The 25,016-nt window shown below is 47.7% G+C and overlaps 1 protein-coding gene across 2 annotated transcripts in view; it reads left to right on the plus strand.

Annotated features, from left to right (window-relative positions):
• The window catches only part of LOC149434650 (protein mono-ADP-ribosyltransferase PARP14-like), a 152,737-nt gene that overhangs the window by 88,106 nt on the left and 39,615 nt on the right, over positions 1–25,016 (plus strand). For both annotated transcript variants that reach the window (XM_089663557.1, XM_089663558.1), the window contains exons 24-28: positions 20,195–20,431; positions 21,106–21,327; positions 21,442–21,505; positions 21,854–22,003; positions 23,496–23,558. In XM_089663557.1, the coding sequence (XP_089519683.1) occupies positions 20,195–20,431; positions 21,106–21,327; positions 21,442–21,505; positions 21,854–22,003; positions 23,496–23,558 (736 nt within the window). The remainder of the gene's footprint in view (positions 1–20,194; positions 20,432–21,105; positions 21,328–21,441; positions 21,506–21,853; positions 22,004–23,495; positions 23,559–25,016) is intronic.

Consider the following 25,016-nt stretch of genomic DNA (forward strand, 5'->3'; position numbering starts at 1 on the left):
CCATCAACAGAGGCAAGTTGAAGTGCTTTCACGGTAGTGATGTCCAACCTTCAGCAGAAGAGGAGGAGCCAAGGGAGGAGAACCCGGCGGGAGCAAACCGATGAGGAATTAAGTAAAAATCAGGTTTTTCAGTTTGTCAGAGTAATACAGCCATATGTACAGTGAAGGAAATGCGTATTTGCTCCCCTGTTGATGTTGAATCTTCGCCCCTCACACAGAAATGATCGGTCTAAAAATCGAATGTTCGGTGTATTGTAACACTGAGAGACAGAATACAACAACAAATTCAGCAGAAATGCGTCTAACAAATGATGACTGATCTGCATGTTCATGAGGGAAATAAGGATTTGATCCCCTTCACAAAACATTACTTATTACTTGGTGGCAAATCCCTTGTTGGCAATCACAGAGCTCAGATGTTTCCTGGAGTTGGCCCCCAGGTTCGCACACATCTCAGGAGGGATTTTGGCCCACTTCTCTTGGCAAATCCTTTCCAAGTCATTAAGGTTTGGTGTCTGATGTTTGGCGACTCGAACTTTCAGCTCCTCCACAGATTTTCAGTCGGATGAAGGTGTGGAGACTGGCTAGGCCACTCCAGGACCTTAATGTGCTTCTTCTTGAGCCGCTCCTTTGTTGCCTTGGCCGTGTGTTTTGGGTCATTGTCATGCTGGAACACCCATCCACCACCCATTTTCAATGCCCTGGCTGAGGGAAGAAGGTTCTCGCCCAAGATTTGAGGGTACATTGCCCCATCCATCGTCCCTTTGATGCGGTGCAGTTGTCCTGTCCCCATAGCAGAAAAACACCCCCAAAGCAGAATGTTTCCACCACCATGTTTCACAGTTGGGATGGTGTTCTTGGGGTCATAGGCAGCATTCCTCCTCCTCTAAACACGGCGAGTTGAGTTGATGCCAAAGAGCTAGATTTTGGTCTCATCTGACCACAACACTTCCCACCAGTCCTCCTCTGCATCATTCAGATGTTCAGTGGCAGACTTCAGATGGGCCTGGACATGTGCTTTCTTGAGCAGAGGGACCTTGCGGGCACTGCAGGATTTTAGTCCTTGTTGGACTAGTGTGTTACCAATTATTTTCTTGGTGACTGTGGTCCCAGCTGCCTGGAGATCATTGACAAGATCCTCACGTGTAGTTCTGGGATGATTCCTCACTGTTCTCATGATCATTGACACTCCACGAGGTGAGCTCTTGCATGGTGCACCAGACCTAGGGAGACTGACACTTGTTTTGTGTTTCTTCCATTTGTGAATGATTGCACCAACTGTTGTCACCTTCTCACCAAGCTGCTTGGCCATAGTTTGGTAGCCCAGTCCAGCCTTGTGTAGGTCTAAAATCTTGTCCCTGACATCCTTGGACAGCTCTTTGGTCTTTGCCATGGTGGAGAGTTTGGAATCTGATGGTTTGATTGCTCCTGTGGACAGGTGTCTTTTATACAGGTAACACAATGAGATTAGCAGCACTCCCTTTAAGAGACTGCTTCTAATCTCAGCTTGTTACCTGTATGAAAGACACCTGGTAGCCAGAAATCCTGCTGAATGATAGGGGATCAAATCCTTCTTTCCCTCATGAACATGCAAATCAGTCATCATTTGTTAGACATGCATTTCTATTGAATTTTTTGTTGTTATTCTGTCTCTCAGTGTTATAATGCACCTACCATTCGATTTTTAGACCGATCATTTCTTTGTGAGGGGCAAACATTCAACATCAGCCGGGGAGCAAATACGCATTTCCTTCACTGTACCTCATGTGCCACAGAGTGGTGAATTTGTCCTAGGCATCCATCTCTCATGTCAGCATTTCCTCCATCAGCATTGTGTAATTTACAATGTTCACCCAAAGAGTCAAGAAAGGTGTAGAAGAAGACTTCCAGAACCTGGATGTAAGATGCTGGCCAGCAGAAAAAAAAGTGGCAATAAGCTTGCCTGACAGATCCCAGTAATATAGACAACAAGGCCATGGTAGGCAACGGGGATAGAGACACATCGTAGATTTCATCGTATATCTTAAATATCTCTTTCCAAAAAGGTTGGATCAAGTCACACTACCATACGTGCAAATACATCCCCTTGCCATTATGACACCAGCAACTATCTCAAGTCATAGGAAATATACAGTAGAGAGAGAGACTGGGTCCCTATGTCACCCAGAGAGCAGTTTGTAGGTTTTTCTCTTGGGCATACCAAGAATTAGAGGATTTATGGGTGAGTGTAAAGCTGTGTGCCAGTCCCCAGGGGAGATCCCGTAGCTCAGGTCTGTAGATCATATTTTGGTAAAGGTAGGGAGGGTCCCATGGGTATGAATTACAACAGATTTGTATACAGTGAAAAGGGTGTGGTGGGGGGCGTCCAAGAGAAGACACAATTTTTTGAATTTCGTAGTTGGTCTATTCACTAAGGCAAGGAGAAAAAAGAAAAACCAAGGAAAGAACTCCCCTAGTGTAAAAATGTCTTTTTATTAAGGACAAAACATAAAGTAGTCCAATGAACTCACATTTCTCCAATGTACGCAAGCTTGTCACAAAGGGTTGGTTGTCTGTGTCCCTCGGATCCATCCATCCCTGCTTTGTGGTTTTCAGTGTTCCTCCAGTGGTGAGCCAAGAGGACTGAGCCGGGGAAAGTCCACAGAAGAGGCTGGGGAGACTGCAGGAGCCCCTGGGTGTAAAGGCACCTTGTAACTGTCAAATCACCGGCACCTGTGTGTTCCGAACCAGCAGACAATATAAACAGCACAGCACGTGCAAGCTGTGGGACGGTGAGCCTGAAGCAGCAGTGTAGTTTGCCAGGGATACTGCAACGTTTCTGAGGGCGCACTCAGTGTGCTCCTCTACTTCCCAAGTTTGGGAACAGCCTGACATGGCTTGGCCGGGGCCCACAGGTGATGTCAAGGCAACACCTCGCACTGCCCAACTCTTCCCCCCTGGTGAAGATGGCAGAGTCCTCCTCAAACCAGGGCGGAGGAGTGCGGAAAAATGCAAGGTGTTCTGTGATAGCATCCATGCTGAGCTGGCAACCCCCTGTGGTTACTACGCAATTGGGCAGCTTGCCAAGGGACCTGGAAGACATCGGGGATCACTGTAGCAGTGGAGAATACTACAGTAATTCTCCACTCCCACAGTAATTCCACAGGTATGGCACATACATACTTCCATTGATCCAAACTCAACCAACATAGCTATTTAAGAAAATCCATACCTGGAGTTCAGCTTTAAATCTCTAAACCACTGAGGACCACACATGGTTTGCATTAGATGGACTACTCTGTGCGGAAGAGGAGAGGCAAGGAGTATGAAGATGCGGGACCTCACTAGATGTGCAACAAAACAGAAACTCTGTAAGAAAGTCAGTAGGTGGCATTCTATCATCTTATCTCTGTGCTCTCAGAAAGCACAATTCGCAAGGACATCGCCGCAACTCGCACTCCCTCTCAACCCGTCCCCTCTCACACAGCTACCCCCTCATCCCCCCTCTCCCTCGACAAGACCCGCAGGGACTTCGTCACTGCTCAAACTCCCTCCAACCCCGTTCCCCCTCACTCAGCTACCCCCTCATCACCCCTCTCCCATGGCCCCACCACTGCTCTGACCTCCACTCCCACCCCACCCTACAGTCCTCATACTGAAGCCCCCTCAACACTCCACACCTTTGACCTTACTACCTTCGAGGAAGTCTCCAAGGTCCTCTCTGATGCCCACCTCACCACCTGCCCCCTCGACCCTATCCCCTCACAACTCCTATGACCTCCCTCCCCCTCCATCCTACACTCCCTCACCCACATCTTTAATCTCTCCCTCTCTTCCGACACTTTCCCCTCCCCTCTGAAACATGCACACATCACCCCCATACTTAAAAAGCCCCCCTGGACCCCAGTGACCCGAACAACCTCAGACCCATCTCCCTGCTCTTATTTACATCCAAACTCCTCAAGCGCCTAGTCTACACCCGCCTATGCTCTCACCTCAACGACAACCACCTCCTCGATCCCCTACAGTCTGGCTTCTGTCCCCTACACTCCACCGAAACTGCCTTACTCAAACTCTCCAACGACCTGCTAACCGCCAAAGCTAATGGCCACTATTCAGTGCTCCTACTCCTTGACCTCTCCGTGGCCTTCGACACAGTCGACCACCCCCTCCTCCTCAAAAAACTACACTCCCTTCGCCTCAGAGATTCTGTTCTCTCCTGGCTCTCATCCTACCTGTCACAACGCTCTTTCAGCGTTACCTATAATGCTACCACCTCCCCCTCACTCCCCCTCTCTGTTGGGGTCCCTCAAGGCTTCGTCCTCGGGCCCCTTCTCTTCTCCATTTACACCTCCTCCCTTGGCCAACTCATACACTCTCACAGCTTCAACTACCACCTCTATGCTGACGACACACAAATCTATCTCTCAACCCCCCACCTCACCCCCTCGGTCTCCGCCCGATTCACACACCTACTGAGCGACATATCAGACTGAGCGACATGCTCCACTTCCTTAAACTGAACCTCTCCAAAACCGAGTTTCTTGTCTTTCCCCCCAGCCCGTACCCCACCCCCCATTGACTTCTCCATCATGTCCAACAACGCCACCATCAAACCTGCCCCACAGGCCAGAGTACTTGGTGTCATTCTGGACTCCAACCTATCCTTCCAGCCCCAAGTCCAATCTTTAACAAACTCATGCAGACTCCACCTTCGCAACATCGCCAAAATACGCACGTTCCTAACCCCAGAAACCACTAAACAGCTCATCCACTCCCTCATCATATCACGACTCGACTACTGCAACTCCCTCCTCACTGGCCTGCCTCGCCGCTGGCTATCCCCGCTTCAGTCCATCCTGAATACGGCTGCCAGACTCATTCACCTTTCCAACTGCTCCAGCTCCGCCACCCCCCTCAGCCAATCCCTCCACTGGCCTCCATTCAGTGTCCTCCACCCCTCTCTGCCAATCCCTCCACTGGCCTCCACTCAGTGTCCTCCACCCCCCTCTGCCAATCCCTCCACTGGCCTCTATTCAGTGTCCTCCACCCCTCTCTCCCAATCCCTCCTCTGGCCTCCACTCGGTGTCCTCCACCCCCCTCTGCCAATCCCTCCACTGGCCTCCATTCAGTGTCCTCCACCCCCCTCTGCCAATCCCTCCACTGGCTTCCGATTGCGCAACGGATCAAATTCAAGATCCTAACACTGACGTACAAAGCCGTCCACCATACTTCCCCGAAATACATCACTGACCTAATATCCAAGTACCACCCAACACGCGCACTCCGCTCCTCACAAGACCTCCTTCTCTCTAGTTCCCTGATCTCCTCCTCCCATGCTCCCCTCCAGGACTTCTCCAGGGTGTCACCCATCCTCTGGAACTCCCTGCCCCAACCCATCAGATTATCACCTACTCTCCTCTCCTTTAGGCGCACCCTGAAAACCCATCTCTTCAGGGAAGCCTACCCCACCCCCTGCTAATTGCCGACCTCCTCCACTCTTCCTACCACCCCATCCCCCACAGCTATCTCCTCCTGTGCCACCATCCCCTCCCTCCTAGATTGTAAGCTCCAAGGAGCAGGGCCCTCGATCCCCTCATGTTTTGCATTGTATTGGTATTGTTCTGTCACATGTTCTGTCCCCCTCTGTAATGTACAGCGCTGAGCCAACTATTGGCGCTTTATAAATACTGTATAATAATAATGTATAGGAACTACCTTCATGACTATCAGTGGACAATATGTATCATGGAGTCTTGGGGGTTTGGTGCAGAACTACAGGCATGACTAAAATGTGCAAAAATACAGTATTAGATTTTTTAAAAGGTAGGAGACCTCTCTCAAATACTGTATCTCTATCCTGTGTAGCGCCCTCCTAGATAGCTAGGGGGAGCTAGCTGATTATTTTTCTAGTCAGAAAGGCTGAGTAGCGTCCTAGGCAATAGTCATGTGACGGACAGCAGAAATATTATTTTATTTTTTTGTTGTTTTGTTAACACGTGTGGCCAACAGTCAGCTTGTCTGCTTTGTTTATAATTTGAAGTTCCTGTGCCCCACAGGGGGTGGGAGGTAAGTTATCCCAGTATGGAGTGCAGACAGCATGGTGTATTATGGCTGTGAAAAGCCAGAAGTGTCGGCTCCGGGAGCTTGGGGCTTTGTCAATTGAAAGGGCCATATACTGTCCCTATGTGGGAAGAAAGACTCTTAGAATGGGAGAGCTTGAGTCAGGATGGACAGTCTTTCATGGCTGAGACCTAACTTCGAGATGCTTTGTGCATTGCTGGGACTTGTGGTGCTATATTGCCTGTGTAGCCAAGACACACAGCCCTCTGAAGACCTGTGAGGAGTTGGTGCCTATCTGCCTAGACTTCCTCTGCTGAGGCCACTGCTGGCTGGTGAGTCCCTGGATCGCTACCCTGTGAACTGCCCTCTGCTGAGTGTCCGGACCTCCTGCATGCCAGAGCTGCCTTCTGCTGTGTGCCCTGATTACCCTCCTGCCAGAGCTGCCTTCTGCTGTGGGCCCTGCTTACCTCGCCTGCCTGAATTGCCCTCTGCTGAGTGTCCGGACCTCCTGCCTACCAGAGCTGCCTTCTGCTGTGGGCCCTGATTACCCTCCTGCCAGAGCTGCCTTCTGCTGTGGGCCCTGCTTACCTCAGGCCCTGATTACCCTCCTGCCAGAGCTGCCTTCTGCTGTGGGCCCTGATTACCCTGCCTACCAGAGCTGCCTTCTGCTGTGTGCCCTGATTACCCTCCTGCCAGAGCTGCCTTCTGCTGTGGGCCCTGCTTACCTCAGGCCCTGATTACCCTCCTACCAGAGCTGCCTTCTGCTGTGTGCCCTGATTACCCTCCTGCCAGAGCTGCCTTCTGCTGTGGGCCCTGCTTACCTCAGGCCCTGATTACCCTCCTACCAGAGCTGCCTTCTGCTGTGTGCCCTGATTACCCTCCTGCCAGAGCTGCCTTCTGCTGTGTGCCCTGATTACCCTCCTGCCAGAGCTGCCTTCTGCTGTGGGCCCTGCTTACCTCAGGCCCTGATTACCCTCCTGCCAGAGCTGCCTTCTGCTGTGGGCCCTGATTACCCTGCCTACCAGAGCTGCCTTCTGCTGTGTGCCCTGATTACCCTCCTGCCAGAGCTGCCTTCTGCTGTGGGCCCTGCTTACCTCAGGCCCTGATTACCCTCCTACCAGAGCTGCCTTCTGCTGTGTGCCCTGATTACCCTCCTGCCAGAGCTGCCTTCTGCTGTGGGCCCTGCTTAACTCAGGCCCTGATTACCCTCCTACCAGAGCTGCCTTCTGCTGTGTGCCCTGATTACCCTCCTGCCAGAGCTGCCTTCTGCTGTGTGCCCTGATTACCCTCCTGCCAGAGCTGCCTTCTGCTGTGTGCCCTGATTACCCTCCTGCCAGAGCTGCCTTCTGCTGTGTGCCCTGATTACCCTCCTGCCAGAGCTGCCTTCTGCTGTGGGCCCTGATTACCCTCCTGCCAGAGCTGCCTTCTGCTGTGTGCCCTGATTACCCTGCCTACCAGAGCTGCCTTCTGCTGTGTGCCCTGATTACCCTGCCTACCAGAGCTGCCTTCTGCTGTGTGCCCTGATTACCCTCCTGCCAGAGCTGCCTTCTGCTGTGGGCCCTGCTTACCTCAGGCCCTGATTACCCTCCTGCCAGAGCTGCCTTCTGCTGAGTGCTCGGATTATCTTTGCCTGAGCTGTCCCTCTGCTGTGTGCACGGATTGTCCATTGTCTGCCAGCCTGCCCTTCTGCTGTGCCCGGATTGTCCATTGTCTGCCAGCCTGCCCTTCTGCTGTGTGCCCGGACTTACCCATTGTCTGTCTGAACTTCCCTGTTGTAGCCTGGACTTTACCCATTACCTGCCTGAACTGTCCCTCTGCTGTGTGCCCCGGACTTAACCCTTGCTGCACTGATCAAGTGCCCCAAATCCCTCAATAAAAACCTTGTGTGCCCACTGCTCTCCTGTCAGGACAGGGGCCGAGGAACGGACAGGCAGGCCTAACAATGTAACGCACTGGCTGACGACAACCACCACCCACAGACCGAAGTCCCTCAGGGAGCGGAGTCTAAGTCCCAGGCTGCCCTTCACCAGGGCCCCTGATGGTGGGGATGGACTTGACGCAGCCAGGAACCAGGTCGCGGCCCCCGAGACACCTCAGCTGCTGTAATGGCCGCCGCCAATGGCGTGTAGCTGGTGGAAGAGACAAAAGAGTAGTCAGACAGGCCGGGGTCAACAACAACAGGACAAAACAGTACAGGACAGCAGACGAGAATCACAGGTCACAAGCCGGGTTCAGCAACAGAGGGTCAGATCAAAGGAGAATACAAAGAATAGTCGAGTCACAAGCCGAGTCAGATACCAGGAGAGTCACGAGAGTCAGAACAGCGTAATAGCAACACAAAGACACAAGACACAAGTGCAAAGAGCATGTGCGGGCCACAGGCTTATATGTCATCAGCCACGCCCCTCTGGGGGATGGACCTCAGAAACCTGAAGGCATAAAAGGATTCCCACCATGCACAGCAGAAATCCAAGATGGACGCCAGCACATGGAGTAACATAACTAGAGATGAGCGAATTATTCAAAAATTCGATTCGGCTGATTCGCCGAATTTGAGGAAGAAATTTGATTCAATGCAAATTTATTCGCTACGAATTTAACTTATAAAAAGGGTTTCTAGGCTTCAGAGAGCCTTTAAATTAGTGCAGAACACTGTACCTTTAATTTAAATGCCCTTGGAGATGAGGAAGGAGAAGGATGAGAAGAAGGAGAAGGAGAAGGATGAGAAGAAGGAGAAGGATGAGAAGAAGGAGAAGGATGAGAAGAAGGAGAAGGAGAAGGATGAGAAGAAGGAGAAGGATGAAAAGAAGGAGAAGGAGAAGGATGAGAAGAAGGAGAAGGATGAGAAGAAGGAGAAGGAGAAGGATGAGAAGAAGGAGAAGGATGAGAAGAAGGAGAAGGATGAGAAGAAGAAGGATGAGAAGAAGGATGAGAAGAAGGAGAAGGATGAGAAGAAGGAGAAGGATGAGAAGAAGAAGGATGAGAAGAAGAAGAAGGATGAGAAGAAGGAGAAGAATGAGAAGAAGAAGAAGGATGAGAAGAAGAAGAAGGATGAGAAGAAGAAGAAGGATGAGAAGAAGGAGAATTCCAAGCCGGCAAAAAGTGTATCTGCAGAGCTCCGCTATTTCTTAGCGGAGCTCTGCAGATACACTTAGTGGAGCTCTGCAGATACTTTTTGCCGGCTTGGAATTCTTCTTATTTTCATCCTACTTCTTCTTCTTCTTCTTCTTCATCCTCATCCTCTTCTTCTTCTTCTGAGGATGAGGATGAAGAAGAAGAAGAAGAAGAAGTAGGATGAAAATAAGAAGAATTCCAAACCGGCAAAAAGTGTATCTGCAGAGCTCCGCTAAGTGTATCTGCAGAGCTCCTCTATTTCTGACAGTTCTCTGACATTCACATTTACAGCGGTTGAAACATTGTATCTATTTGTTTCCATAAATGGAAACAAATAGATACAATGTTTCAACCGCTGAGCTCTGCAGATACACTTAGCGGAGCTCTGCAGATACACTTAGAGGAGCTCTGCAGATACACATTTTGCCGGCTTGGAATTCTTCTTATTTTCATCCTACTTCTTCTTCTTCTTCTTCTTCTTCATCCTCATCCTCATCCTCAGAAGAAGAGGATGAGGATGAGGATGAAGAGAAAGAAGAAGAAGAAGAAGTAGGATGAAAATAAGAAGAATTCCAAGCCGGCAAAAAGTGTATCTGCAGAGCTCCGCTATTTCTGACAGTTCTCTGACATTCACTCCATACAGCGGTTGAAACATTGTATCTATTTGTTTCCATAAATGGAAACAAATAGATACAATGTTTCAACCGCTGAGCTCTGCAGATACACTTAGCGGAGCTCTGCAGATACACTTTTTGCCGGCTTGGAATTCTTCTTATTTTCATCCTACTTCTTCTTCTTCTTCATCCTCATCCTCAGAAGAAGAAGAAGAAGAATGAAAAGAAGAAGAAGAAGAATGAAAAGAAGAATGAAAAGAAGAAGAAGAATGAAAAGAAGAAGAAGAAGAATGAAAAGAAGAATGAGAAGAATGAAAAGATTCTTCTTCTTCTTCTTTTCATTCTTCTTCTTCTTTTCATTCTTCTTCTTCTTCTTTTCATTCTTCTTTTCATTCTTCTCATTCTTCTTTTCATTCTTTTCATTCTTCTCATTCTTCTTCTCATTCTTCTTTTCATTCTTCTTCTCATTCTTCTTTTCATTCTTCTTCTTCTTTTCATTCTTCTTTTCATTCTTCTCATTCTTCTTTTCATTCTTCTTTTCATGAAGAAGAAAAGAAGAATGAAAAGAAGAATGAAAAGAAGAAGAATGAAAAGAAGAATGAGAAGAAGAATGAAAAGAAGAATGAAAAGAAGAATGAGAAGAATGAAAAGAAGAATGAAAAGAAGAATGAGAAGAAGAATGAAAAGAAGAATAAGAAGAATGAAAAGAAGAATGAAAAGAAGAAGAAGAATGAAAAGAAGAAGAAGAAGAATGAAAAGAACAATGGAAAGAAGAAGAAGAATGAAAAGAAGAAGAAGAAGAATGAAAAGAAGAATGAGAAGAATGAAAAGAAGAAGAAGAATGAAAAGAAGAATGAAAAGAAGAAGAAGAAGAATGAAAAGAAGAATGAAAAGAAGAAGAAGAATGAAAAGAAGAAGAAGAAGAATGAAAAGAAGAATGAAAAGATTCTTCTTCTTCTTCTTTTCATTCTTCTTTTCATTCTTCTTCTTCTTTTCATTCTTCTTCTTCTTCTTTTCATTCTTCTCATTCTTCTTTTCATTCTTCTCATTCTTCTTCTCATTCTTCTTTTCATTCTTCTTCTCATTCTTCTTTTCATTCTTCTTCTTCTTTTCATTCTTCTTTTCATTCTTCTCATTCTTCTTTTCATTCTTCTTTTCATTCTTCTTCTCATTCTTCTTTTCATGAAGAAGAAAAGAAGAATGAGAAGAATGAAAAGAAGAATGAAAAGAAGAAGAAGAATGAAAAGAAGAATGAGAAGAAGAATGAGAAGAAGAATGAAAAGAAGAATGAAAAGAAGAAGTATTCCAGTACAGCAAAAAGTGTATCTGCAGAGAGCTCCGCTATTTCTGACAGTTCTCTGACAGTTCCTTCACATTTACAGCGGTTGAAACATTGTATCTATTTATTTCCGAATAAAAACATCTGTATCCTAAATGGAAACAAATAGATACAATGTTTCAACCGCTGTACATGTGAAGGAACTGTCAGAGAACTGTCAGAAATAGCGGAGCTCTCTGCAGGGACACTTTTGCTGGCTGATCGGGAAAAATCCGATTCGCGCACCCGAAGTATGCAAATATTCGGATTCGACGCGAATCGAATTTTTCCTGAAATTCAAAACGAATTCCACTTCGCCTGGTTCGATTCGCTCATCTCTAAACATAACCTCAGGGAAAAAGTAGGACCTTGACAGTACCTCCTCCTCAAGGGCCCCTCCCCCTCCTTGGCTCAACACAAGGTTTCTGAGGAAAGCGGGTATGAAAAGCGCGGAGGAGGGCAGGAGCATGGACATCCGCGGAAGGAACCCAGGAATGCTCCTCGGGACCATAACCGCGCCAATGAACCAGGAACTGTAATCGACCGTGCACCAATCGAGAGTCCAGGATCCGGCTCACCTCATACTCCTCATGACCGTCAACCCGGACAGGACGGGGCCGAGGCAGAGAGGTAGTGAAGCGATTGCAGATCAGAGGTTTCAACAGGGAAACATGAAAGGTATTGGAGATCCGCATCCCAGGCGGAAGGGCAAGGGCATAGGCCACCGGATTCACTTTGCGGAGAATGCGGAAAGGACCGACAAAATGGGGAGCTAGTTTGGGTGTGGGCACCCGAAGATTGAGGTTGCGAGTAGACAACCACACCCGATCGCCGACCTGGTATGAAGGAGCGGGCAACCGTCTGCGATCAGCCTGGAACTTCTGGCGCTGAGCTGAGTCGCTCAAGGCCCTCTGGATCTGCCCCCATGAAGAACGCAGGGCAGCAAGATGGTTCTCCACAGCCGGAATGTCCTGTGGTGAGAACCTCTCAGGTAATACCGCGGGTTGGTACCCATAGTTGGCCATGAAGGGAGACATCCCGGAAGAGGAGTTGACTGCCGAGTTCCTGGCAAATTCTGCCCAAGGCAGGAGATCGGCCCAATCGTCCTGATGGTCTGAAATATAACACCGAAGGAATTGTTCTAAGGCCTGATTGGAACACTCCGCAGCCCCATTGGACTGCGGGTGGTAGGCTGAAGAAAAGGAGAGACTAATACCCAACTGGGAGCAGAAGGCGCGCCAGAACCTGGACACGAACTGACTCCCACGGTCCGAGACACTTACCTTAGGTAACCCATGCAGGCGAAAAATCTCCCTGGAAAAGACCGTGGCCAGTTCTTGCGCTGTTGGTAATTTCCTGAGTGGAATGCAATGGCACATCTTGGAAAACCGATCGACGATCATAAGGATGACCGTATGACCCCGAGACACCGGGAGGTCTACAATAAAGTCCATACCTAGGTGTGACCAAGGACGCTCCCCATTGGAAATGGGTTGCAGAAGACCCAAAGGGAGATGCCGTGTAGACTTATTCTGGGCACAGATCGAACATGCCGCTACATAAGAGGCAATGTCGGCACGGAGGGTTGGCCACCAGAATAAGCGAGAGACGACCCAACCCAGCTGGTTCTTCCCCGGATGCCCGGCAGTTTTGGCGTTATGGTAGGTACGCAGCAGGCGGGTGCGCAATCCCTCGGGTACGAAACATCTACCCTCCGGCTTCCCGGGAGGAGCATCAGTTTGAGCCGCCAAAATCTGCTCCCCAAGAGGAGAGGTCAGACTGGTGCGAATGGCAGCCAGGATCTGATCTGGAGGTATAACTGAGATTGGCTCAGAGTCTTCCCTGGACAACTCAGAGTATTGCCGTGAAAACTCATCAGCCCTGACATTCTTGGAACCAGGCAAATATGAAACCACATAGTTGAAGCGTGACAAGAACAGAGCCCATCTGGTCTGACGGGGTGTCAATCTCTTGGCTTCCGAAATATAAGTCAGGTTCTTGTGATCGGTAAGAATGAGGACCGGAACCGCGGAACCCTCGAGCAAGTGCCTCCATTCCTTGAGAGCCAGAATGATGACCAACAACTCCCGATCTCCAATCTGGTAGTTGCACTCTGCAGAGGAAAGCTTCCTGGAGTAGAACCCGCAGGGAAGTAGGGGTCCATCAGCGACCGACGCTGAGACAGGAGAGCCCCTACTCCCGTCTCGGAAGCATCAACCTCGAGGACGAATGGCAACCCAGGATTGGGATGAGAAAGAATCGGAGCCGAAGCAAAGGTGGCTTTCAGATCCTCGAAAGCTACGATGGCCTCGGATGGCCACTTGTGAGGGTTACTCCCCTTCTTGGTTAGGTCAGAGAGAGGCTTTGCCAATGTGGAGAAGTTCCTGATGAACTTCCGATAGTAGTTGGCAAAACCCAGAAAGCGCTGAATGGGCCGAAGACCATTGGGACGAGGCCAATGCAGAACCGCCGCAACCTTCTGAGGGTCCATGGAAAATCCCTCCGCGGAAATTATGTAGCCTAAAAAGGCAACTTGGGTTCGATGGAACTCTCACTTCTCGAGTTTACAAAAGAGTCCGTTCTCACGCAATCGTTGCAGCACCAGCTTGACATCCTGGACATGGGACTCCATGGAGGTAGAGTAAACCAGGATGTCATCCAGGTAAACCACCACACACTGCTGCAACAAATCACGAAGGACATCGTTTATGAATTCCTGAAAAAACGCGGGCGTGTTACACAACCCGAAGGGCATCACCAGGTATTCGTAGTGCCCGGTTCTGGTGTTAAACGCGGTCTTCCACTCATCCCCCTGTCTGATCCGTACAAGGTTGTACGCCGCCCTAAGGTCGAGTTTCGTAAAGACTGTCGCTCCCTTAAGGCGGTCGAACAACTCAGAAATCAAAGGAATTGGGTATGCATTTTTAATGGTAATCCGATTGAGACCCCTATAATTGATGCAGGGCCTCAATTCCCCACCTTTCTTCTCTACGAAAAAAAAACCTGCTCCTGCTGGAGAAGTAGACTTACGAATGTGCCCCGGGAAAGCGCATCCACAACGTACTCCTCCATGGCCTTATTTTCCGCAACCGAGAGAGGGTACACCCTGCCACGCGGAGGAGTGGCACCGGGTTGCAAGGATATGGCGCAGTCGTAAGGACGATGCGACGGTAAGGCACCAGCGCGTACCTTATCAAACACGTCCCGGTACTCCCCATAGTCAGTGGGCAACGCAGAGTCCGAGGAGGCACACAATACCTTAACCGGCCCACGGATGCACACGGCCCCACACTGTGGAGACCATGAGAGAATCTCGGTTGTTTGCCAATTGAAGGTTGGATTGTGCCTCTGGAGCCAGGGATACCCCAAAACCACCGAATAGTGTGGAGAAGAAATCACCTGAAAACAGGCCAACTCCCTGTGAACAGCCCCAATGGCTACCTCTATCGGCAGGGTCTCGTGGGGCCTGCCATCTATTGCTTTGAGAACCAATGGGGTGGCACGAGCCTGCAGGGGAATGGAGTGCTGTGCAGCAAACGAGCTGTCCAAGAACAACCCACCGGCCCCAGAATCTACCAACGCCTGGGCCGTCACCGAGCCCTCCGTCCAAGAAAGGACCACGGTGATCAGTGGCTTATCCTTGCGGAACGCCGGGGACGAGGAAACTCCACCCAAGATCTGTCCCCGACATGATCTCAGGTGCGAGCGTTTCCCGGACGGACCGGACAAGACTGCCGAAAGTGCCCACCGAGGCCACAGTACAGGCAACGACCCTCCCGACGCCGAGTGGCCCGCTCTCCCTCGGAAAGGCGAGCAAACCCCAGCTGCATGGGTTCCCCACCAGACAAGCTATCCCCAGGAGGCGTGGGAGGAGAGGGAGGAACGGGTGGGACAGAAAACGCAGGTGCCAGTCGATTGGAAGGCCTCCGCAGGCGTTCCTTGAGTGAAGGCCTCTCCCTAAGCCTGGTGTCAATCAGGATCAGGAAAGAGATGAGCTCCTCCAACACCACAGGCAGTTCCTTAGCTGCAATCTCGTCTTTCAATGTGTCAGAAAGACCATGGGAAAACGCGGCCACCAGAGCCTCATTGTTCCAACCGACCTCTGCCGCCAGGGTACGAAACTCTATGGCGTACTCGGCCACGGTCCATGAACCCTGATGCATGGTCTTGAGCAGCTTAGCCGCCGAGGCGGAACGAGCCGGTACGTCGAATACGTGGGAAAAATCTTGAATCACCGGGTCGTTCCTCTCCCATAAGGGATTTGCCCAGGCCAAGGCCTTGTCTGAGAGTAGTGAAATTAGGAACCCCACCTTTGACCTCTCAGACGTAAAGGCGTGGGGTATTAGTTCAAAATAAATACCCACCTGGTTGAGGAACCCACGACACTGACTCGGCTCACCCCCAAAGCGCTGTGGAAGAGGGGCAGAACCAGTCATACCTCTGGGCGCCGCTGATGCAGCCGCCGAGGTGGTGGACGCAATAGGCGGAGAAGCAGCGGAAGAGACCACCGGAGTGACTACCGGCCTAATAGCACCAGGAGCAAGGTGTGCAGTGCGTGCAAGCAGAGTTTGCAACGCCTGAGCGAACTGATCCAACAGGTGATCCTGTTGATCGAGTCTGGCGACTAGCGTTGGGAGCGAAGGCGTGCCCGCACCGTCAGGGTTCATGGCACTTGTGTAATGTCAGGACAGGGGCCGAGGAATGGACAGGCAGGCCTAACAATGTAACGCACTGGCTGACGACAACCACCACCCACAGACCGAAGTGCCTCAGGGCGCGGAGTCTAAGTCCCAGGCTGCCCTTCACCAGGTGAGGATGGACTTGACGCAGCCAGGAACCAGGTCGCGGCCCCCGAGACACCTCAGCTGCGGTAATGGCCGCCGCCAATAGCGTGTAGCTGGTGGAAGAGACAAAAGAGTAGTCAGACAGGCTGGGTCAACAACAACAGGACAAAACAGTACAAGACAGCAGACGAGAATCACGGGTCACGGGCCGAGTTCAGCAACAGAGGGTCAGATCAAAGGAGAATACAAAGAATAGTCAAGTCACAAGCCGAATCAGATACCAGGAGAGTCACGAGAGTCAGAACAGAGTAATAGCAACACCAAGACACAAGACACAAGTGCAAAGAGCATGTGCGGACCACAGGCTTATATGTCATCAGCCACACCCCTCTGGGGGATGGACCTCAGAAACCTGAAGGCATAAAAGGATTCCCACCATGCACAGCAGAAATCCAAGATGGACGCCAGCACATGGAGTAACATAACCTCAGGGAAAAGGTAGGACCTTGACATCTCTGCGTGTGTTCTGTCCCACCCACATCACAAGTCAGCTGGGTCAAATTCTGCTCAGGGCTGAGAGGCTCTGCAGATCAGTACCTTGATACCTCCCCCTGCTCTAGAATCTTGGAAAAGATTCTAGAAGCAGTGGGCAGGGTTGAGGAGGGGCTGGTCTGCATGCTCAAAGGACTCTGTCCAATCCCCAAGCAGGAGACTTGGCATGGGACCAAAGCAGCCTTCAATTACTGAACCTGCTCAGCAACAGGAAAGTTCAGGTGGAAGATGTGAGGAAGGCTGAGATGCAGGAGCCTGGGAGGGGGCCCAGTGGGAAGGGCCTAACTACAGGCAGGGAAAGGAGGATCGCTCAGCCTTGCTGACCCCCAGAGCAAGGGCCAATGGTGTATTTAGGTTTTGTACTGCCCTAGGCAACATAAAAATTGCCCACCCCCCTCCCCCGCAGAGAGAGCTTGGTACCAGACCAACACCCCCCAAACCCCCATGGAGAGAGACTGACATTGATCAATAACACCCCTGTCCCCCCACCCAAGAGAGCCTTCCACTACCATCGCCCCTCATACACCAGATGCCCAACCCCCGGCAAGAGAGAGGAGACACTCACTTTCACAGCTCCGAACATCCCCGGGAATGAGAGTCGGGCTCTACATACACCATCAAGAAGTCCACAGTCTCTCTCTGTTCCCACCTGGACCCATGACGCGTGTGTCCCTTCTTCTGTCTCTTCTTCCAGGGAGTGGTGTCTCCCCTGAAAAATGCCTCCCTAGGCAAATGACTTGTGGTAAATACTCCCCTGGTGATGGCCACTTGTGGAGCCAGGAAAAAAGCCAGCCCAGCAGAAGGCTTGAAGGCAGCCACCTACCCACACCAGCTCACAGGAGTGAGAGACGGGAGTAGGTAATACTACACCCCCTGGGCCAGTTAAGGGGAAAAGAGCACTCTAGTGGGAAACTTTATTAGCTCCATACCCGGGACTGTTCAACTTACTGTGGCAGGTACTAGATCCCATTGCCCAAAGATTCCCTCAGGCAGTTGGATAAGAGGAGGATTTATCTGGGATCTGGGGGGGGGGGTATACTAGGAGAGGCTGGAGAACTCTCCAAGAAGAGAAACCCTTCTATGAACTCATACATATTTGCTAAGGAGTTTGTTCACTGTTCCTTGGGCTTCCCATACACCACTTACACCATCCAAGTTCAATACCCCTAATAAAACTAAAAAAACAAGCTCAAGGACTGTTTACTGTCTCCAGAATGCAAGTCTGAGAACATGTGTGTTGCCTGGCTGTGCAGGACTATAGGGGGACCCAAATCTTCAGCAACTCTTAAGAGGGGAGTGCTACACCTGTAATAACTTATCACAAGATGTAACATTATGCAGGACTTCTAATATACGTCCATTCCATATCAAATGTGAGCCAAGGAATATGAAGACCCCAAGCCTATCTTTATATATATTGTGTACCTCTACACACACACTGTACATGTTTTATGAAAATGTTGCACTATCCTGGATAGCCTACAGTTATGGTCATGTGAAAAAATAAGTACACCCTTTGTGGAAATTGTTGACTTTTTGTGATAAATTAGAGTAGGTAAAGATTGGATCTTTATTCATACAGTGCCTTCAGATATAACGTGATATACTTGAACAAGAACACTGGAGAAATTTGCCTTTTCTATTATTTATTCAATAACAATATCAATAGATATAATGGCATAATGTGGAAAACATAAGTACACCCTTGGCCCTTGGTATTGCCACTTTAGCAGAAATTACTTGTTGGCCCCCTGAGAATGTCTAGTGTGATGATACACATCAGGGCAGAGCTTGTGCTGACGTCATCACGCCGCCGGAGAAAGTGCTGGTGGAGATATTTGTTTGGTCTTATACAAATCTATGCTTGTGAGTAATTCTTTCGATTTTAAAGCAGTAAACCTGGAGATTCGCACTATGAGGTTTGTTATGTGTTCTCTTGCTGGATACATGTTTTAGGCTGAGTGGAGGTGAGAATCAGTTCTGATCCCTGCTGGCGCTATCTGTGGCTCCCGATGTTTATGATATGATCGCTGCAAGAGTTCTCATGCCAGTTAAAATCTTCTATATACTGGGATCTTTCCTTTTTGGTAAGAGGCCAATTGCCGCAGTGGTGGTGGTATTTACCTGGGATTTCACGGAAGATTTTAAAAGTTGATTTTCTACACATATATGGTTCTGAGGGACCAGAACTTTGCGCTATTACTTTGATTTGGTTGCCACACACCCTTATGTTCATAGTGGAATTTACACATACAACACAACAAGATTTTTCATATATATAGTTTGTCTAACCGCCTGCCAGTCTTTGGTGGACTGGCCCTGACAGACCTTGACGCAGCAAAGCAATCTAAAACCATAACATCTGTACCACCATAATTCACAGTTGTTATGACGTTCTCATAAAATGCTGTATTTGGTTTGCGTCAAGAATATCTACTATTACTGCGCCCAAACAACTCGATCTTTGATCAGACTTCAGCACATTGTTCTAGAAGGTCTGGTGTTTGATTGATCAGTCTTCTGCACATTGTTCTACAAGGCCTAGTCTTTGATCAGTTTTCAGCATATTGTTCCAGAAGGTCTAGTCCTTGACTGATCAGTCTTCAATACGTTGTTCTAGAAGGCCTGGTTCTTGACTGATCAGTCTTCAGCACATTGTTCTAGAAGGCCTGGTCTTTAATGGATCAGTCTTCAGCACATTGTTCCAGAAGGCCTGGTCTTTGATCAGTTTTCAGCATATTGTTCCAGAAGGCCTGGTCTTTGATTGATCAGTCTTCAAAACATTGTTCTAATAGGCCAGGTCCTTGACTGATCAGTCTTCAGCACTTTGTTCTAGAAGGCCTGGTGTTTAACGGATCAGTGTTCAGCACACTGTTCTAGAAGACATGGTCTTTAGGCATCCTTCAGCATATTGTCCTGGAAGGTCTGGTCTTTGATTGATCAGTCTTCAGCACATTGTTTCAGAAGGCCTGGTCTCTGATTGAGTAGTCTTCAGCATATAGTTTTAGAAGGCCTGATGTTTGATTGATCAGTCTTCAGAATATTGTTCCAGAAGGCCTGGTCCTTGATTGATCAGTCTTCAGCACATTGTCTATTGTCATTGTCTACCTGGTCTTTGCCTATATGTTAATTGAATAATATATGTTAATTGGATGTAATTTTGGGGTCCTTAGAGACTTCTTCTATCATCACACAGTCAGCATTTGGGCTGAATTGACTGGGTCAGTCAGTTATTAACACATTAGAAGATGTTTGAATTCTACACTCTTGCCAGACTCGTAAGCATCCAAAACCTTCTTTCGGGGGATCTTGGAATGATGACACCACACACGCCAATAGAAAAGACCAGACTCTAGATATCCAAGGTTTAAATAAGACTTGTACCTACATACTGTCCAAGAAGGTTCTAATCATTATCACCTAATCAGAAACAACTGATTCTAACTTTAAAGATTTGAAATGGTGGTAGGGTTGTCAGTTTTTACTTTTTCCATGTGGCAGATCTACATTTTTGTTTATTTAGATTAGAAGAATGAATAAACCATGTTAATTGCATGTATCGTTTGTTCAAGCATGTCACCTTTGTCTGTAGGCACTGTTTGAATGAAGATCTAATGTCTGCCTGTTCAAATATGTTGAAAATGTCAACAATTTCCATGGGGTTCACCTACTAATTTACATGACTATAATCAGCAAACTTTTACTTTGTAACTTGTCTGAATGCTTCTTCCAATTGGATTTGTCAGTAATGATCTGTCTTCTTTCTGTAGACCAATGTGGTGGTAAACAGTGTGGGAACAGCCCTAGATCTTGGTGCTGGAGCTGTGTCGAAGGCTTTGTACAGGAAGGCTGGAAACAACCTCCAGGATCTTCTGAATGCAGAGAGACAGGGGAAGCAGGTGGAAGACGGCTCCATATTTGTTACTGATGGCTGTAAACTGCCCTGTGACATGGTTATCCATGCTGTGGTTCCTGAGTGGAATGGTGCAAATGGTTCTTCTGAGAAGGTATGGAAATGGAAGAGATTATTCCTCCCAGCTAAGAGAATGTGTGACAATTTTTCCAGAAGTGGTCTAGCTGTAGTGCCTGGCAACATTCCGCCCACTAGGAAACCATTATATAAGCAATTTAGGCCTCTCGATATGTAACAGTGAATAATGACACACTTACACACAACTAAAAAGAAGGAAAAATACAAATTCTAGCTTGGAAACATAACGGGTTATTAGCAGTTTCAGGTCCAGTCCATTCCTTAGCAGTCATCTCACTCTGCAGCCTGTTGAGTTGCAGTGGCCACAATGGCAGCCTAAGGTCACAGTTTAATTACTTCAAACTAACAATCTCCCTTCACCTTCTGGCTGATTGATTCATCCATCCATACATCCATCAGTCCACCATCCATACATCCATCAGTCCACCATCCATACATCCATCAGTCCACCATCCATACATCCATCAGTCCACCATCCATACATCTATCATCCATCCTTCTGTCCATCCTTCCATCATCCATACATTCATCTGTCCACCATCTATCCCTCCATCTATTCATCCATCCACCATCCATCCTTCCACCATCCATACATCTATCCATCCATCTGTTCGACCATTCATCCATATTCATACAACTCTGCTGCACCATCACCCGCCTGTATTATTAGCTGATCTTATCTGTTGACAGATTCTGAGAAAAGTTGTGAGTGATTGTCTGAACACCACAGAAACCAAACAACACCGATCAATCACAATCCCAGCCATCGGAACAGGATATCTGGGTTTTCCCAGGAATATTGCGGCTGTCTTAATGTTTGAGGAAATTCTCGAGTTCAGCAGCAAAAATCAACTCCAATATCTGAAACAAGTGGATTTCATGCTGCACCCGAGTGACACAGAAAATATAAAGGTAATGAGGAGTTTTCATGGGATTGTAGTTAGAAGAGTGAAGTAACAGAGCGTTGTGCGATTTTATGGTTCTCCATTGTAATGAGTAAATCTCATCCGCTGTTGTTGATTTCAGGCTTTTAACTCTGAGCTGGAGAAAAAGATCAACACTGGAGGACAGAATAAAGACAAACCCCAATGTAAGTTATATCCGTGCTATGTACAGGAACATCATAGACTCCTTACACTGCAGACATTGTGCCTCATTGTAATGATGGAATGTGCAAAGCCACCAATGGGTCCAAGTGTCCCGCACTGAATGCAGGTTGCTTCAATACATTTCAGCAGTAGGTTTTGTGGCATTGATGCCAAACGAAAACTCTGATAACTGTTTTTGGGGTCACGCAGGGTATATTTTTGGTCAAAACCAGTAACATATAATGTTCTTTAAAAATAAAGGGGCACAAAAACAGACTTCATAGTGAATCTGGATGATCTGGAATACAATAACGGGTGATTATCTCTTGCAATTGTGATCTGTTTTGTAGCTTTATTGGGCAATGTGAAAAGCCCTGCAAAGGATGTCTATGAAATGAAGATTGGATCTCTCACCTACCAGGTGAAAACTGGAGATATAACAAAGGAAAAGTGTGACATCATTGTCAACTCCACCAATAACACGTTCAACCTCAAATCAGGTATTCACTAGAATGTTTCTGGGACCATGAAATGTGAAAATCTTTTTGAGAACTGTGAGATGACCATAACAACCTCACCAAAAGATCACATGCAGCAGAGCCTACAGTACAACCCATTGAGCCATTGAGTGTTTTGTACCATATGGAGGGTCATGTTGGAGGTTTGTTATCCTGGTGGTGGGTGTAATCAGAAAGGTAGATAAAAGGTGAGAAGCAGAGTATGTTCTACCTTATGGAGGGTCATGTTGGAGGTGTGACATCCTGGTGGTAAGTGTAATCAGAAAAGTAAAGAGAAGGTCAGGAACAGAGAGTATGTTCTACCTTATGGAGGGTCATGTTGGAAGTTTGACATCCTGGTGGTGAGCGTAATCAGAAAGTTAGAGAGAAGGTCAGAGGCAGAGTATGTTCTACCTTATGGAGGGTTATGTTGGAGTTGTGACATCCTGGTGGTGAGTGTAATCAGAAAGGTAGAGAGAAGGTCAGAGGCAGAGTATGTTCTACCTTATGGAGGGTCATGTTGGAGGTGTGACATCCTGGTGGTGAGTGTAATCAGAAAAGTAGAGAGAAGGTCAGGAACAGAGAGTATGTTCTACCTTATGGAGGGTCATGTTGGAAGTTTGACATCCTGGTGGTGAGCGTAATCAGAAAGTTAGAGAGAAGGTCAGAGGCAGAGTATGTTCTACCTTATAGAGGGTCATGTTGGAGTTGTGACATCCGAGTGGTGAGCGTAATCAGAAAGGTAGAGAGAAGGTCGGGAACAGAGTATGTTCCACCTTATGGAGGGTCATGTTGGAGGTGTGAAATCCCAGAGGTGAATGCAACTGGAAAAGGTAGAGAGAAGGCCAGGAGCAGATTATCTTCTATAATATGGAGGGTTGTGATGGAGGGTGTGACATCCTGGTGGTGAGCGTAATCAGAAAGGTAGATAGAAGGTCAGGAGCAGAGTATGTTCTGCCTTATGGAGGATCATGTTGAAAGATATGATATCTCATTGGTGAGTCCAATTAGAAAGGTGAAGGGATGAATATGTTCTTTGCTATTGGGGGGTCACGTCAAAGGTATGATATCCTGGTGGTTAGTGCAATTAGAAAGGAAAAGAGTAGGCCAGGAGTAGAGTATGTTCTACCTCATGGAGGGTCATGTTGGAGATTTGATATCCAGGTGGCGAGGTCTGTTTGACATCAGTTATCTCCAATAACAGTTTCTCCCATAGGACACTTTATTCACAGACAAACGTAACGCATCATGCTTGAAGGAAATAAATTAACCATAAAAGGCTCTTCTTTAGTTTTGTTCATCTCCAAATGCAGAAGGCTTGTGATCCTATATATAAAGTCTTGTTGTTTGTATGACTTCATAGAGATAAAATATTTCTCACACAGTATTTATTGGCTTCATTTGACCTTGTAGAGGAATCTTGCTGGTTCTATTCACTAAACAAATACCGAATTCCATTTTGACAATTTGAAGCTGATATGTTGTGTTGTTGCAGGAGTTTCTAAAGCCATCCTGGAAGGAGCGGGGCCTCAGATAGAAAGTGAATGTGCCAGGCTCGGTAAGAAATTTTGTGAAGAATTTATTACATGTGGAAAGAGAACCAGATAGAGAGCATGTGACCTATAATACATGAAACAACGTGAAAGCTTTGGTAAATAATTCATACAGAAATGTAGATCTCGTGAATGACAAGGAACCAATCCAGGAAATTTGATGATGGCCGTACAATAAGTTAAATAGAGAAAAGAAAGTAATTTTTTAAATAGGAAACAGGAATTGTATCTTCAAATCAGAAGTTCTTAAATGTCATTGGTACACGGTACAGCCACCAGATCTGATCCATGTTCCATCCAATATACAACTGATCTGAAGCACATGTTCAGAGTGGGCGGCCTGTTTCACTTTTTTTTCACCCCAAGCCCCACCATGCCATTTGATCTTGAGTTTAGTTCTTCCTTGAGGAACATGGGACCATTTCATCTTTGGCAGAAAGAGATTTTATGATGCAAAACCAATATCAATTCAAAACTTAATTTTTTTTAGGAGAGACAACATTTTTAAGTGTTGGAAATGAGCCCAGTTTAAATTGAAAATGAACTGTGAAAGCAGCAATTTCCCCCTCCTTACTCTTCAATGTGGCCATAAATTCTCACCATTTAGCACTTTTGGGTTCCCTCCAATCTCTTCTTCATTACAGCCGCCATACAGGTCAGGATCTGCATGAAGCAGAGGTTCTGATTGGCTGCTCAGGTAAAGGTGTAAGCCGTGTACCGGGGTGGGCTCCCCAGGATACAGTGAAGTCACGAACGAGGAAACAACCCCAACACCAGCTTTTGTCACAACAGAATGTTACTTAGATGTGGCAAATAAACACAACCACAAATGCTGGGAACATACAATAAATTTACATACACCCAGCCTGGCTGAGACCCTTGTGCTGCACAGCACGGCGCCTCCTGGTGGATGAAGGTAGAAAGGGTAGTAATTTACCTACTGGGGGGCACAACTAAGCTGCCACACCTTACCTGTTATTACCCTACAGAGCAGGAATCAGTGTATGGGTGTATGGGATGGGCTAGCCTGCGGTGCAGCACAACAGCTTACAATCTTACACAAATCTACAGTATTCCCCCTCCCATAACTGGTCCTGTAGCACGTGCCTGAGTATTCCTTCTGAGCAAAACGCCAGTCTGGCTTGAGTTTGTGGAATTTTATCAGCTCTCCAATGTGAAATGTCACTTTAAGTTATGGAGTCCTTCCAAAGATCAGCAATAACACTTGTGGCCTGACACAAACAGAGACCCTAACTAACTAACTATAGGCCTGGCCTCAGTCTCTAGGCGCCAACACTGAAATTAGGTGCGTGCACAATCTTACTAACCCGGGTCTGCTTTTCATCCGCTGGTGACTCTGAACAGAAGAAATGTCTCTCCAACAAGCATGCGGTCTCGCAGTGTATGTTGCTTTGTTCCTCTGCTCTCATCAGCATTCCTGGCAGCAATCTTCTTTTCTCTGA

The sequence above is a fragment of the Staurois parvus genome, unplaced genomic scaffold, assembly GCF_062004578.1.
Source record: "Staurois parvus isolate SC_StPar_1 unplaced genomic scaffold, SC_StPar_1.0 ptg001719l, whole genome shotgun sequence".
NCBI lineage: Eukaryota > Metazoa > Chordata > Amphibia > Anura > Ranidae > Staurois > Staurois parvus.